Below are 16,557 nucleotides of genomic sequence, written 5' to 3'. Positions count from 1 at the left end.
AACCTCGGTGGTAAACCTTGGTGGTAAACCTCAGTGGTAAACCTCGGTGGTAAACCCTGAGGTAAACCTCGAGTTACGGCCTGTTTCACTTTGCATTGACCCCTTATATAGTTATATTGATAGGAAGTATCAAATACTGTGCCACCTATATAGATCAGTCATAGAAAGCAACAGATCGATTATTAAATTACCGAACTCGGCTTAGTTAATCACATCCTGTTTCCTCTCTGATTTTTCTCCGATTTCCCCCCGAAGGCATCAGCCCAGTTCGACGCCAACCTGGTGGTCAACCAGCTCCGCTACTCGGGCATGCTGGAGACCGTCAAGATCCGCAAGGCTGGCTTCCCCGTCCGTCGCCCCTTCCCCGACTTCATCAAACGCTACAAGGCCTTGGTCTACAAGGAGGACCAATCCCAGCCGGCCCGGCTCTGCGTCTCGCTGCTCTCCCGGCTGGACGACCGCAGACAGCTCTGGCAGATGGGCAAGACCAAAGTGTTCCTGAAGGAGACTCTCGAGACGCAGCTTGAGAAGGATCTGAACAGGGAGCTTGGGCTGCTGGCCAGCAAGATCAAGGCGTACATCAAGGGGTACTTGGCCAGGTGAGTTAGGAACACAAGGGGGGGGGGTGGATTCAATTTGTTTTCCAAATGGAGCAAATGCAAAAATTGCTGTAGGGTAATCTCCTGATTTGAAATGATTCTTAATAAGGGCAATTCCACGGAATTATAGACCTCAATGCCAAAAATTCAAAACAAAGATTAATTGCCACATATGAAACATCTTTATCATTGTGAAACTTATTATCTGCATTCTATTGTAATACGGGTTTTTTTTCTAACAATGTCCAACAGACAGTTCAGCTGTTACTTTTAACTGAAAAATTAATTAATAATCACACAAACAAATCATTTGTCCGAGTGCATCCAATATCGTGGTGTTTCGATTTCTACTATCACAAAAAAGTTGGATTAATAATTTGTTTTTGTGTCCATTGTAGTAACAAACTGATACGTTTTATCAGAATTGAAACCCACTTTATGATAACGAATTTTGTTATGCACACTGTTGAATTGTCTAAAATGTACGTCTGACACCATGGAACTGCCCATAAACAAACCAACCAAACCAAGAGTTCTCTCACATATTTTTTCAAAATATCAAGTGGTCACAATTTAGTGATATGATTCAAAGATGTTACTTCATCTTTTTGGGAGTTCTTGCAATTTTATGTGAAATTTGAAATTGCATCATAAATTTGAAATAATATTTTCTCCGTTACTAAACAGGAAGCGATTCAAGAGGATCGTTGCACAGATTGTCATCATACAGAAGACAATGCGGGTAAGTGTATTATAAAACCCCGTAAAGAAAAAGAATACATCTGAACAATATTCCAGTTTGAAATACCGATTCACTACCACCTCTGTGTTGAACCAAAATGCTCCAGACTTGTCTAACTTATAAAACGGGTCCAACAGGTTTTTGTTTTTCTTAATATTTTTGCTTAACTACAATTTGTATTTTCACCGATGCTTTCTCCTAGATGCAACACTGCCGCAGGAGGTACCTCAAAGTGCGCAGCGCGGTCATCGTCTTCCAAAAGTACGAGCGTGCCCGCGTGGCGCGCAAGGTCTTGGAATACCTGAAGGAGGAGAAACGGAAGGAGGAAGAGCGGCTGAGGGAAGAGCAGCGGCTGAGGGAGGAACAAGAGAGAAGGTAAGAGCCTTGTGCCCAAAGTAATGGAAGTAAGATTTGAGGCTTTGCATGGTGGAGATACTAAATAATGAAAGGTTTGCGGAAACACCATGTGCGAATAATTTCTCAACTAAGAGAATGGTTCTGAAAAGAACCATAATTATTGAAAGTAATGGAACTTGAATTTACTTAATACTCAGCTGCAAAGCACAGTTTTGCTGTTTACAGTGCTCTGTTGATTTTTGTGGTTCAGGAAAACATTAATATTTTATTTGCAAACATAACATTCAGTTATCATGATATAAACAAGAATTTCATCTTTATTTCTGAATGATGTGTGCATCCTCGTTAACGCAGAGAGCTGGAGAGACTGAAAGCCGAAGAGAAGATGCGAGAACTTGAAGAACTGAAGAAGAAGGTAAGGCCAAAAAAAAAAAGTCTCCGGTTTCTGGTATGCGCGCGCGTCGCCGTAGCCATGCGCGTCGGCAAAATGAATTTTTTTTTTTTTTAATTAAAGATGATGCCTCAAAACCGCCAAACTCACTGGTGTGACTGGAATTCTGCTGCTGCGCAATTTCAACGTGTTTTTAGATGGGGTTATGATCGAGAATAAGCCTTATGTGGCCTCTCTGGACTCCCATATATTTGCACTAAGTTTAGTCGGGCACCATTTGCAGTCATCAGCCTACATTTGAAGCAAAAAAGTCGGGTAAAAAAAAAAAAAAAGCCGCGTCGCCGCACCACTTTTTGGACAAGTTCCATACCAGAAACCGGAGACTTTTTTTTTTTGGCCTAAGAGACAATTTTCTGTGGCCATGAAATAAAATCTGAGGTTTATTGTTGATGCATATCCTGCAATAAACCAGTTCGATTTTCTGACTGCCTGTGTGCATTTAAAGATTTGTCAAATTTGTCAGGGTAGATAAGAAGGCGTCCAGCCCCTGGCAAGATATTATGTCCCTAGGCAAAGCACTTTGTACTTACTTGCCTCTCTCTAACCAGGGGTACAATTAGATACCAGCATTGCCACAAACTGATATTGATACAGATCAGTTTTGTGACTAATGACGAGAGAGCCTTGGGTTTGAATGCAGCTGCTGGCCATGGGTTGTGTCCCTGGGCAAGCCACTTCACCTTAACTTGCCTCTCTCCACCCAGGAGTACAAATGGTACCGGCATTAGCTGGGTGCAACCTTCACCGGATTGGTACCCCTCCAGGAGAAACATAAATATTCTCAGTTGTTTTTGAGACGGACTCTACATCGCTAAATCATGAATCAGTTTACATGTCTTCATTTCTGTTATCCCCTGCAATCGACAGATCGAGGAGGAGGCGCGTCAGAGGCAGGAAGAAGAGGAAGCCCAGCGCAGACTGGAGGAAGAGCAGCGTCAGGCCGACCTGGAGAAAGTCAGGCAGCTGGAGATTGCCAGGAAGCAAGAAGAGGAAGAAGCTAGAAGAAAGGTGAGGGTTTAGAAAAATGGACAGTGGGTGGATTTCTTTCCAAGTATTTCTTCCTCAAAATTTCCTGTAGAACACAGTAAATCTTGTTCAGCATGCCATCGAATTCCAGCCAGCCGTGGTGCTTTGATGATGTTGTCTCCCCCGACGCGAACAAAAACTAATCCAAAATAAGCCATCAGGAACACTGTAAGGGTCTTTCTCTGAAGCTATACAATGATTATAATATACCACATGTTCCCACGTGAAACGAGTACCATTCTTTTAAGCAATTACAATGTGTCCAGTCAATGTTCCTGTAAATAGGATTTTACTTTTAACCGATTACATGACAAGTCGGTTTCAAGTTTGGGTGACAAGAAACGGCGGATGTTCAATAACAGAGGTTGTTGAAGTTTATTTGAATATGTTTTTCACTGACTTGACTTGCAATATGACTTATGGTTAACTTGTCTGGAATGTTAGTCCTGCAACTACAGGATTTCCCGAAATTACTAAGTGGAACCATTTAGTTTTATTTCAAATTTCCTGCGAAAAACTTGGAGCCCACCGAGGGAAGAAAGCAACATTGAACAAGTGGTAACTCGGAGGTGAACCCGAGGTACCCTGTAATACTTTGTAAAAACCTTGAGGTTAAAATTACCTGCGAAAAAACTTGGAGCCCACCGAGGGAAGAAAGCAACATTGAGCAAGTGGTAACTCGGAGGTGAACCCAAGGTACCCTGTAATACCTCGTAAAAACCTTGAGGTTATAATTACCTGTGAAAAACTTAGAGCCCACCGAGGGAAGAAAGCAACATTGAGCAAGTGGTAACTCGGAGGTGAACCCGAGGTACCCTGTAATACCTCTTAAAAACCTTGAGGTTAAAATTACCTGCGAAAAAACTTGGAGCCCACCGAGGGAAGAAAGCAACATTGAACAAGTGGTAACTCGGAGGTGAACCCGAGGTACCCTGTAATACCTCGTAAAAACCTTGAGGTTAAAATTACCTGCGAAAAAACTTGTAGCCCATCGAGGGAAGAAAGCAACATTGAACAAGTGGTAACTCGGAGGTGAACCCGAGGTACCCTGTAATACCTTGTAAAAACCTCGAGGTTAACCTTGTGTTACTACCTGTTTAATGTTACATTTTCACCCCTGATGTCTCTGACTTGTAAAGAACTGATCACAGCTCTTCTCTTCTCCACCGTCAAGCGATCATACTCCTAGCCTCCAAAAATTAAAAAAACTAAACATACTTTATCCTCTGTGTCTGATCAGGCAGAGGAGCAGCGTCTAGCCTTGGAAGAGGAAGCCAGGAAGCTCGCCGAGGAGCAAGAGAAGCTGCGGATCGAGGAAGAGGAACGCCGTCTCCTGGAGGAGGTTGAGAGCCACCAGCAGGAACTGGACCGGCTCCGAGCCGAGCAGCTGGAACGCGCCGAGAGACAGATCATGCACGAGTTCGATCACTCCATCGCACAGGTATGTCAGCGATAGTTTTCCATCATTCCTAGATGGATCCATAAAAGCGTAAGAATGCTGGGGTTGGTTTGGGGCAGTACAGGGAGTAACAGGCAGGGTGGTTTGGGGCAGTACAGGGAGTAACAGGCAGGGTGGTTTGGGGCAGTACAGGGAGTAATAGGTTAAACTGGTCCGCGACTGGCTTAACTGAAGTTTGGGAACCAGAAAGTCATAAGGCATGGAAAATGTTCATGTGGCCCCCAAAAAAGTGCATTTTGTTTACTAGTGATGCGACTTCACTCTGTAGTCTGGACCCAAGAAGCTCCTTACATTGGTTAAATGTTCCTTGATAAGATAGCTTTTTGGTAGAGCTAGTCAAAAACGGAGTTTATTACTGTGGACAGAATTATGGCACTCATTGATTCGCTTGAATTATGCCAAACGTGAAACAGTGTTTTGTATCGGTTCTGTGTGAATGTGCACGTGATAGGTCGTTGATTCCCTGAAAAATCTATTTTTAAACATCCTTCCTACTCTATTGTTTGTCCTCTGCATAGTCAGTATGTGTAGTGTGTTTTTCCTTGTTGTGAGAGTGATTGAATTACACTTGAACCTCTCCTGAAATCCACCTTTGGTGTAACCCAGATGTAAACTCACTGGTGTACACGTACATTTAGCCCAACCCCTTCACCCCCCCCCTCTCAACCCCCCCCCCCCCTCTAAACTCCCTCAAACCCCTGCCCTCAACTCCCTCAATCCCCTCCTCCCCTTGACCCTACACCCTACCCACTACCCCCTACACCCTACCCCCTACCCCCTACCCCCTACTCCCTTCCCCCTACCCCTTCCCCCTACTCCCACCCCCTGCCCCCTACCCTCTACCCCTACCCCCCACCCGCTACCCACAACCCCCTACCTGCTACCCTCTACCCCCTACCCCCTACCCCAACCCTTTATCCCCTACCCCCTACCCCCACCCTCTATCCCCTACCCCCTATCCCCCACCCGCTATCCCCTTTCTCCTATCCCCTTCCCCCTACCCCCTACCCCCACCCACTACCCTCTCCCCTACCCCACTACATATTCCCCTCCCCTATTTTTTTCTTGTGTGATTTGTTCACCCCTGAAATTCGTTAACAAAACTAGTTGTTAATTTCATAGCTACATGTACATGTATCACAGCCTGCCCTACCCTTCCCCTTCCCCTACCCTTCCCCCTCCCCATCTGCCCGTGTGACTTGTCTTATGTCTGTGTCCTCTTTCTTCTGCCATCTCTGCTGCCTAGCTTGCAGCTCAGGAGTCACATGACTTTTACTCGGCTTTGGAACAGGTAAGTCGGGTTCTTAACACCTTCGTGTGTGTGTGTGCGTGTGACCTTTGACTTCTAACATTTTCAAAATTGCATTTATAATCATTTAAATATCATTGTTTCTGTTGCATTTTACTAATTTCTGTTTATTAACATTCAACATCTGTTTGATTTCACGTCGTTTTGACAAGACTTCACCTATTTTTAATTTCAATGTTATTTGGGGGGGAAAAAGTTTGTTTATTTGCAGTTTTAATGACTGTATTTATATACTTGTGTTTTTCTTACAATCAATTCCATCCTAAATGCATCTATCGTTTTAAATTCTTTTTCCAGCCAGCGGAATTAGATGTAAGCAGAAGATTAATAAATAATGATCATATTTATTTTTCGTTTTTTGGTATTTACATATACAGTGTAAATCTGTGCTCTTAATTGTCTTTCATAATTGTCTCTTTAATTGAATATTTGTGTTTTCAGTTAAAACATTTTTTTGCTTGCTTGACAACATATTGCTTGTATGCCATTTTTCAGTTTTGTGTCATTTTGATCTTCAAGAAGTGCTTGAATATTCTGATTGAAAATGTCCGTTTACATGTAAACAGTACAGAGCGATTCTTTTTAGTCAAGCTCTGTGACTTTTTCTGTTCTTTGCTCATTTCTTTGTTCTTTTCTGATCATTTTGCTGTCTGTGCAGCAGTATATTTTGCACAATGTTGTCCATTTATTTTGCCCAATTTACCGTTACACCTTTTTTCCAACGGTGATTCTCCCGTGCTGTAATATCCTGTTCAATGGCGGTTGGTTTTGGCGTATCTGCTAAACACAATTGCATTATCCGGTTCGTTGGTAAAAACGTCATACACGCGTGCGCACCACTGATAACTAGCGCCCATTGGATAAACGCTCAATGTGCATTAACTTCCGATTCCATTCCTGCTATGCTACACTGTATGAAGTACGCATGATTGAATTGAGATGACGCCACACTAACGAACCGGATAACTTGCACACAAGGAACTTGCTATCGGATTCCCCAATTTGCCGTGTGACCTATCTTCCACGTTTCTATAGTTCTCAGCTGATTTTGGTTAGGGAAGAATGCAAAATTAAACAAGGGGTAACCCCAGGTTTTACCCTGAAGTTACCACATAAAACCCTGTTCAATGCCAAACAACCTTTGAGGTAAACCTTAAGTTACCGCCTGTTGGAGTTTGCATTCTCTCCTTAAGCATATAAGGCATAAATCTGCTTAACAATATTTTGCACTCTGTGAAGTTTCATGAAGATGCTGAGCAGACAATATTGCTTAGGCTACATGTATGTCCGAATTACGTGGCTACGGCTTGAAATTACACACAGGTCCATGCGAAGTGGCTGCAGCCACGTCCTTAGCAAGTTTGCAATTCTCATCAAGAACAAGCAGATTACCAGTCGCAGGCACTAAGCACTGCATGACATTTTAGCCGGTGACCAGTTTTGTGCTTGGCAAGAATTTGTTTCGGCGCTTAGGGCAATTCTGTGCTTGGCAGTTCTTGGGAAGTTTACCTCCGAGCTTCATCCTTATTACTGCTAACCTCTTCTCTGTTCTGTCCTCCATCTAAGATTGACGACTCGGAAGAGGACGATGAGAACGCATCTAAGAAGTCCGATGACACTCACTACTTTGAAGGCTTCCTCCAGATGAAGACAGGTAAGGGAGAGAGGGCGGAGCTAATGAGTTTAGAAGGGGAGGGGCCCAGGAGGTGTCCTTGACTAATGGACGATAGGCTTAAAAAAAAAAACAATTTTGAGGACCTAACTTATATCTTGAGATGATGGAGGTGCATTTTTGAAGTTTGTATAATAATTCTCGGAAGACAATATTTTCATGTTTCAGAAATGTAATAGGCAGAATTGTAGAGTTGTAATTTGATAAGAACTTGGTTTACAGTCTAAGCTGAAATGCAAATGTGTCTTCAAAATTATTTGCAACATTTTATTTTATCTGCATCCAAAAGAGTAAGGCATATCATAAGATTATTTGATAATTAAAAATCATTTGAATCTGACCCTCGCAATATCAATTGGCATATAATTTGTTGGGTTTTTTTTTCGTGTGATTTACTCGTTTCTTTAGGAGGAATGGTGAACTCTTGGAAGAAGCGATGGTTTGTGTTGAGAGACGAGACGCTCATGTGGTTCAAGACCAAACAGGTAAACTCACCAGAGAAAAATAAGCGTTGAAAAAATGAATAAGAAACTAGAGATTGTTCAATTTACATCTATATTGTTTGACATACGGTATGTTTTCCACTGTACCAAAATGTATGCGGGTTGTATGTTTTCAATACTTTTTTCACTGGTTACCATTCAACAGGAGGCTCTCAAGTCTGGCTGGCTGATGAAGAAAGGAGGGGGAACTGGTACCCTGTCAAGGTGGGCAGTGATGCCTTTTTCATATTTAAGTTTGGTTGTTTTACATGATTTCAAATTTTGACAGCTATGTACATTCAAAGTTTAGTTTTTCATGTTATGTGGTTGAAATCTGTGTTCAGAAACTTCAATTCTCTAACTTGAGTTGGGTCAATTTTGTTTCAGACGAAACTGGAGAAAGCGCTTCTTTGTCCTGAAAGACACTAATTTATCGTACTACGAGTCCGACAGCAATAACGCCAAACTCCTGGGCAGGATTGATGTCAAGGCATCCAAGTAAGAACACAATTTTCCATTTTTCTCCTCAAACTTCCTGAAAGCTGGTTTTTTTGGGGGGGGGGTCTCCAGTATTTCAAACTTGTGGTGTATGAAAAAAGTTGGGTTAACCATTTCGCGTCCGAGGACGTAATACCACGCACTGGCTGTTTTTGTGCACAGCACGGCCGATGGGTTAAAATGTTAAGATGGCCTCAGCTCGCCTCGGGTGATGTCTAAACATGCTAATCCCTCGTGTCTTTTGTACACACACGCACAAAGTCTGTGGAGTCGGACTGTGTGTTGATCTTGAATTGGCCGTTGCTCCAGTTCACACCCCGGAGTATTGAAACATATGAGGTTTCGGCAAGAAATATCGTACAAATACTGTTGAAATGACTCTTGCGAATCAGTATTTGTGGCGTTTGGGTGTATATCAGAAGTTGGCTGGAAAATGTTGCGTTTTGCGAAAAACAAAGTTTTCAGCGAAAAAAAATCCCGGCGCAAAGTTGTTATTAAAGAAACCCAGACCAGCAGTTATTACGGTGAAAAGGTTCAAGTTTGACTGTTATGATTTTTTTTGCAGTGGTTGTAAGACAAATGTGGGGGGATGGTTGATCATGTCTTTCAAATCATTTTACTCTACTACACAGAAAAATAAGTGACAGCAGCTATGGTCGAGAAAATTCCATTGACGTTGAAACTGACGACAGGACGTACCACTTGGTGGCAGAGTCGGCTGATGACTGCAGGTATGGATTTTCATGAACTAGCTGGACTTTTTCTCCTAAGTGTGATAATAATAACGGAGATTTGTAATGCGTCATGTCTGTCACATCGTGACACTCCTGGTGCAGTAAATATCCCTCTTACTTTGCTGTCATCTGATAAAAGTCATAAAAGTTCTGTTCGAAAAATTCTAGACTTGAATCTTCAACAAAGCAATGAACCGAGTCATCTTCTTTAAGTAAATTTAAAAAAAAAAGAAGCTATTTCATCCAGAAAAGTGCCAACTTCCATATAAGGAGCAATGTGTTACGAATAGGAATGCACTGAGTTTGGGACACACCCCTAAAGAGTTCATCAAGATTCGTCTTGATGAAGAATGGATGTTGGTAATAAATCTAAATTTTGTTGATTTTTGTTGTTTAAGTGAGTGGTACAGCATCCTGACTCGGGTCAAGAACTCGCAGGACTTCGAGCTGAAGCTGATGCACGATGAGGAGGCTAACCCCAAGAATGCCATCGGGTCGCTGGACGTCGCCATCATCGACTCGGTGGTCCCCGTCAATATCACCGAGAAGTAAGTCATTTCTAACTTGGTCGTCGGTGCTGAAATATACCAAGTTGTCATTAAATCTGCATTAGTAATCACAATTGTTCAATCTCAAGCCAAGTCTCGATAACTTATGACTGGTCTCCCGGTTTCAAATGAGGTGAAAGGATCTGCAAACGGAATGTGACAAAGTCATTGTTCACCAACTCTTCCTTCTGATTTGATTTGTGTTTGACTTGATCGAAACCCCAAATATAGGAGCTGAGTTTGAGCTTAGAGTAATGTTTTATGTTTTCACAGCTAAGGTATCATAGGTATATATGAATGACTGAGCAGACTGCCATCAAATCTCACAGCATATCCTACCTAGTAGTGTTTTTGGGTTTTTTTCTCCAGGCCTAACTGTTTTGCCATTATCACAGCTGAGAGGGTCATCAACCTTCAGGGAGAGACTCCAGTCGGCATGAACAATTGGCTGGCAGGTAATAATTAAAAGAATTTTTTTTTTTTTCAAATTAAAAAAAAGTAATAAGTTAAACTTTAAAAGCTCAAACAAACATTAATAGAGCATACATTTTTAACAAATCTTAACACCCTGGAAAAATCATAAGAACAAAATTTGAAAAAATTTTAAGGACTAGGCTAGACATAAACTGGCTAGACATAAAACACTTGTTCATCAATTAGGACAAATATTGACGGGAAAAAAAAAGAGTCTTTAGAAAAACATTGAAACAAATCAATTGTCATTTAGTCCTTTACCCTAGATCGCAATGGTATGGATATGGACTTTTGCAAACCTAAGCACTGTTTGTGGCTATTCATCTTCAAATCCGCCTTCCCTCCCCCTTCTCCCCACCAATCACCAGCTCTGACCCAGTACCACAAGGGCAAGCGCACCCACAAGCAAGAGGACATCCTCCTGAGCGGCTGGCTGACCAAGGAGAGCGCCTCCACGGGCACCCTGGCCCGCGTCTCCACAGGCAGCCGCAAGAAGCGCTACTTTGTCCTGACCGCCAACTCGCTGGAGGTCTACCGCAGCGTGGAGCTGCAGCAGAAGATGGGCGCTATCGCCTTGAACAGCCTGTGCTCCGTCACGCTGCCCGACGAGAAGATATTCAAGGAAGAAGGTGGGCCTGGGGGAGGAGTTTCTTGTTATGGGTGGAGTTCTTATTTGTCATGGAGGGGGGGGAGTTTCTTTTTGTGGGTGGAGTCTTATTTGCCATGGTGAGGAGTTTCTCTTAGAGTGTGGATTTGAATTTGCCCTCAGGAGGAGCTTCTTTTTGTGGGAGGTGTTTAATCTGGCTATAGGGGAGGAGTTTGTGGGAGTAGGGTGGAGTCTAATTTGCCATGGGGGAGGAGTTTCTTTTAGTTGTAGGATTCCAATTTCCTTGGGAGGAGTTTCTTTTTGTCGTAGGAGTCTAACTACCTTGGGGGAGTTCCTCTTTGTGGGTGGAGTCAACTTTGCCCATAGAGAGGAGCTTGTGAGAGGAGGGTATAGTCTAATTTGGTCTGGCGGAAGAAATGTTTTTATGGGTGGAGTCATATTTCCTTGAGGGAGAGTTTTTTGGGGGTGGAGTATAACTTGCCTTCGGGAGGACATTTAAGAGGAATTTTTTTTTGATTGAGCCTAATTTGCCCTAGGGAATTGATATTTAAGGGGATTGGAAACATGAATCCTTCTATGACGTTTGTGCCAAATTACATAATGATATGAATGGTTCATAGCCTTTACAAATAATTAAAACATTTTCTAGCAAACTGTTCTATATAAATCAGCCTGTAGAATGTATGCTGTGTGTTTGCAGTTTCTCACAGGGATGACTTCTTCCTTGAGTCTTGAATTTTTGCATTGGAACAGAGAAGTGGCACTACTAACCACCATCGTATTCCTTACACCAAACCCCTCCCAAATCTTTCCAAAACCCCCACCCAATCCCCAGCCCACCTCCTTCCACCCTAAGCCCCAGTCCAAATCTATGCCCAGTCCAAATCTAAGCCCAGCCCAAGCCCAATTCAACCCAGCCCAGCCTCAACCCAGCCCAGCCTCAACCCATTCCATTTCAGCCCAGCCCATCCCAGCCCAGCCCAGCCCATCCCATCCCATCGCAGCGCAGCCCAACCTAGCGCAGCCCAGTCTACCCCAGCCCACCCAGCCCATCTCAAACCCAACCCAACTCGTCCAAGTCCAGCCTAGAGCAGCCCATCCCCACTACACCCCAACCCCACATGGGCACCTTGTCCAAGCCCCAGCCAATCTTGGCCGAGCCCATCCCAAGCCCAGCCCAGCCCAACCTGAGGCGAACCCACCCAAGCCTATAGCCCACCCAAGCCTATAGCCCACCCGTTCCTTTACCCATCTTTATACCTCAATTCAATACCACTCCTCCAAATACCCGATTGCAGATTCTTCATTGATTAAATGCACATTTAATCTTTGCACTGACTTGGGTGATGTGCACCAGTGTGTTCACCGGATACCATTTAACCAAATTTGCATATGATACTAAATTTGCATTTCTCCCATTCCTACCCGTTTTTTTTCCCTTTTGCCTGTTTCAAGCCTGCCCACCGCCCGTGTCCGCCCCGAGTTCCCCGAGCCATAAAAAGAGCCGTAAAAAGAGCCCCGTCCAATATATCAGTTTTCCCACCCAAACTAGCCCCACCCACAATGGCTCCACCCAAAGCCTCAACTTGAACTACCTCAATTTCAAAGCCAGCACTAATAGCCTGGTAGGAACGCTGATCCGCAATAAAAAGAAAAAACGCAGGGGTAAGATTGAAAGAATGTCGAATGCGTGTTGTCATTTTTGCACCGTGGATCTCTTGAATGTCGCACCGACAACATTCCGTTATGCCTGCATGATTAGTGAATGTCGTAGTCATGAATAAATTATCAGGATATGAATATGCATGATTTTGAGTGTGATATTTGAAATTGGAATGCATGTATGAGGGTTTTCTCATTTTAGAATGATGGTTCCTGCGATTATCATTTCTCTTTCTGAGGTTATGGTTCTTCAAGAGTTTTTAGCTGGTTCAGAATGACGATGTTATTCTTGGTGATTTGACGCTTGATTTGTTGCCTGTGATGATATGACTGTTTTTGTGAAGTGGACTTTTTTTTCAAGTGCTGTAATGTGTTCATATTTCAAAGTGATAATCGTTTTAGTATAAAGGAGTTTGATGTGGGCTCCTTGGCAGAATATTTCAAGAAGTAGAGAACATGAACTGATAATTTTTATTTTGGAAATCTTTCTCTGTTACATAAATGAAATACATGTCATTTTAAGGATTGTATAGCAATTTGTGACGATTTTTTTTTATTTTATTTTTTGATGTACATGTATTTATAAAGTCGTTTGCATGTTGATATCTCTATTCACAGGATCGAGCATTTAAATGTTTTTTTTTAAAGTATAGTTACATGAATATACACTACTACATACTACAAATCATTTCATGCATCAGTAATTTGTGTTTTATACTTTCAGTGCAAATTAATTGTCATATAAACAAAGAATAACTATATATACATGTAATAAATGCAACACAATTTGTTTTTGATTGCACATTAATATTCACGGTAATATTCTAATTACCATTTTTTTTAACTCCACCCCTTTTTTTGCACCCGTTGCCTTCCCAAAACCATTGCTCCTCATATTCTAGGTAGTCTGGGTAACATCTTATCAAATGGTGTCATGCCCATTGACACGCCCATCCAGTCCAATGGCGACAAGGCCACGCCCCCATCTAGCCCCGCCCAGTCCAACTCCAACACTTTGCGTAGACGTTCCAATAGTCTTGTTTCCACGCTTATGCGGTCTAGTAAGCGATTAAGTAGACTAGATCGCGAGGGTACGTATGCTGGCCGGGAAGCTCCGCCCCTAATGATCAACTAATGAATTATGCATGATGAGCCAGTTGATGCTAATTTGCATGCATAAACCCGCCTTCCCCTCTTGTCTCCAGTGGTATACTGATAAGCCGCATCCGATTAACTTGGCTATGACTGGAAATAACACACAGGTCTATGAGAGGTGGCTGCAGCCGCCTCCATAGGCGCATATGCAATTTTTAGTTGTAGCCAAGTTATTCTGACACAGCCATGTATTGCCTGGTGATGTCTAATTTATTATGCATGATAACTCCCTCGTTCAATGTCTGTTAATTAATCCTACATAATTTTGCTACCCAACATGCCCAACCTAATTATGATTTGCATATATGCGTAATACATGCATATTCATACAAACTAAAATTAGTATATCCTTGCTTGATTAATTTTAGGCGTAGCTTTTTCTCATGTTTGGTCTCAGTACAAAACAGTTTTACCTGCTTTATCCCTGAAAATAAGTAGCTTATCATTAGTTTGTATTCTCTTCTTTACTTGGTTTATTTACTTTTGGTCCGTGCATATTCCTTCCCAACCACACATAAACTAACTGCACTAACAATTACACTTCTTGCATGTAATCCTGAACCCATTTCAACCCCGCTTCAATATCTTTTAAAAACAAACATCCTTGAAAAAAAAAATCATGTTGTGTCTGTTTCTCCTGTCATTTTGTGTAGTCCCCAACGTTTAAGCTTTTAATATTTTCTCTCCTTTGATAATTTGTTTACCATTTATCTACGAGGACTCTCTTCTCCTATGTATTCCAAGCCTACGAAAGAGACTTTGTCAGATAGCATTTCAATTCTTTTCAAAACACAAGGGCACTGTTTTGAAACATCTGATCAGCCAGATGTTGAGTTCTTGTGGGTTTCATTTGGGGGAAGGTATAGAAAATGTATTCCTTAAAAAGTTGCATCAACTTCCCTTTTGGTGATTGTAATTTTCAAATGATAACCGTTTTGTAGGATACTGGAAGTTTGTGGTGCATGGGCGCAACTGTTCTTTCAATCTGTACACCGTGTCTTACGATGATGCCTGGAAGTGGACCTACGCCATCCAGGACGTCATCGACTGCAAACCCAAACTGGAGACGCCCTTCCAGATACTCATCAGGGAAATAAAGGTGAGAACTTGTACTCGGGTTGCATTTTTTAATAAGGTTGAACAAAGAAATTGCCTGGAGCGGGGTTTGAACTTTGGATCTTCGGATTACCGCATCAGAGCTCTTCCAACTGAGCTATCCAGCCTGATGTTGGTGGTCCCCCCCCCCAAAAAAAAGTTCTTCTTGATTTCCGTTTCAATATACCAAAATAAAACCAGATTTGATTTTTTTTAATTTGAGAAATAGGTGATAGCAGGCAATAATTAATAACGATTGAATGAGCCTCTGTACTGATGACGTCACACTTTGTTTACGTGTGCGCTTTTCTATGGGGTTACGAAACCGTCGTTCCCACAAGGCTCCCATAGGAAAGCACACATGTATAAACAGAGTGTGACATCATCAGTACAGATGCTTACTGATTAAGGTTTAACCCTAACCGCCCTGAATCCTTCAAAATCCTCTTTGCCAAAGTGGAGGAATTTGGAGGATTGAGGTTTCATGGCAAAAGTGCATACTGATTTCGTAGGATGCACTCTGTCAAGGTCTTGGGCCGGACATTGTGTTGGTTTTGCTCAGCCGTGCATAAATATAGGCCTGGATTATGCTTGAAATCCTCCATACTGCTCCAGGATGTCACTGGCCAAGCCTCAACATATTGACAGTCACTGCCGCAGGATTTTGCAGGATTCAGGCAGTGGTCAGCCCTCCACGGACCATTTTCAAGAAATAATGGAGGAATTTGCAGGATTGAGGCTATATATGCTATTTTTCCACGAGGCCAGTTGGAGGATTTTGCAGGATTGAGGCTACATCCTAGCAAAAAAGCCTAGGGAGTTAAGGTTAATAAGGAAATTAACATGAGTAGGAATTGAACTCGCAATCTCCCAAAGGCTTATCGGCACTCTAGGCTACATTAGCAGTCTGCCAGTTTTTTTTCGCTACTATGTTTCCCTTTGAATGTGCCAAAATAAAACCTTTGTGATGATTATATTTTTTCCCAGGAGTCGGCGATAGCTGGTGATCTGACGAGCATCGAGCGCATCTTCCGGTTGAATCCCATCCTGCGCAACACGCCCCACCCACTCAAGGCCCCCCTCCTGCCTCTACCCTACGGCATGATCGTCAGTTCCAGTAAGTCGGCAGCAATGACCGGTGTCAATTCACGGTTTACCTTTCTTATTATTCTTATTATTATTATTAATCATTTCTGGTAATGAAACCAAGGATTCCTCAAAAGCGCCCTTGGCACTGTAGCTCGCAAGCCTGAAGAAACCTGTGGAGAGAAGACAATGAGAAGAAGTTACAGTTTTAGAGGCGGGAGGAAAAGCCCAGAAGAATATTCTGGGGAAAACCCACGGAATCAGGTAGGGACTGAAAACCCAATCCACATATTGGCCCAGGCGGGATTCGAACCCGGGTCACAGCGGTGGAAGGCGGTGGAAAATACCGCTATGCCAACCCGACTCCCCAAGTTGATGAAAAAAAAAGTGACCTAAATATTGTGGCAACCAGGTTTTAAAAGTATTGGCATACCCTGGGTACAGAAATGAAAATGACTATTTTTCATCCCTGAAATTAACGGTCGACTCACTGACTGAGCGTCACTTGTGATTTAGCCTGGTTGTTGGCTGATGAAGAGAGTCGGGCAGTGCTATCATGTAGGATTTTTCCTAAAATGGGCCAAGTCCAGACCGTTGTGTA

The 16,557-nt window shown here is 42.6% G+C and overlaps 1 protein-coding gene across 3 annotated transcripts in view; it reads left to right on the top strand.

The window, feature by feature from the left end:
* Window positions 1–16,557, top strand: part of LOC119719381 (unconventional myosin-X-like) — a 60,720-nt gene that overhangs the window by 36,223 nt on the left and 7,940 nt on the right. The window contains exons 17-34 of one of the 3 annotated variants that reach the window (XM_038188809.1): window positions 256–599; window positions 1,287–1,341; window positions 1,544–1,716; window positions 2,053–2,113; window positions 3,017–3,157; window positions 4,416–4,616; window positions 7,510–7,597; window positions 8,024–8,100; window positions 8,264–8,322; window positions 8,485–8,595; window positions 9,228–9,326; window positions 9,728–9,877; window positions 10,247–10,332; window positions 10,720–10,980; window positions 12,414–12,623; window positions 13,523–13,711; window positions 14,717–14,874; window positions 15,858–15,987. In XM_038188809.1, coding sequence (XP_038044737.1) covers window positions 256–599; window positions 1,287–1,341; window positions 1,544–1,716; window positions 2,053–2,113; window positions 3,017–3,157; window positions 4,416–4,616; window positions 7,510–7,597; window positions 8,024–8,100; window positions 8,264–8,322; window positions 8,485–8,595; window positions 9,228–9,326; window positions 9,728–9,877; window positions 10,247–10,332; window positions 10,720–10,980; window positions 12,414–12,623; window positions 13,523–13,711; window positions 14,717–14,874; window positions 15,858–15,987 — 2,593 coding nt within the window. The remainder of the gene's footprint in view (window positions 1–255; window positions 600–1,286; window positions 1,342–1,543; window positions 1,717–2,052; window positions 2,114–3,016; window positions 3,158–4,415; window positions 4,617–7,509; window positions 7,598–8,023; window positions 8,101–8,263; window positions 8,323–8,484; window positions 8,596–9,227; window positions 9,327–9,727; window positions 9,878–10,246; window positions 10,333–10,719; window positions 10,981–12,413; window positions 12,624–13,522; window positions 13,712–14,716; window positions 14,875–15,857; window positions 15,988–16,557) is intronic. The other 2 variants (XM_038188810.1, XM_038188811.1) reach the window with 2 other exon arrangements.

This window comes from Patiria miniata, unplaced genomic scaffold (assembly GCF_015706575.1).
Source record: "Patiria miniata isolate m_02_andy unplaced genomic scaffold, ASM1570657v1 HiC_scaffold_8, whole genome shotgun sequence".
NCBI lineage: Eukaryota > Metazoa > Echinodermata > Asteroidea > Valvatida > Asterinidae > Patiria > Patiria miniata.
Note: the sequence above shows the minus strand (reverse complement) of the source record. Positions and strands in the feature narration are given on the sequence as shown.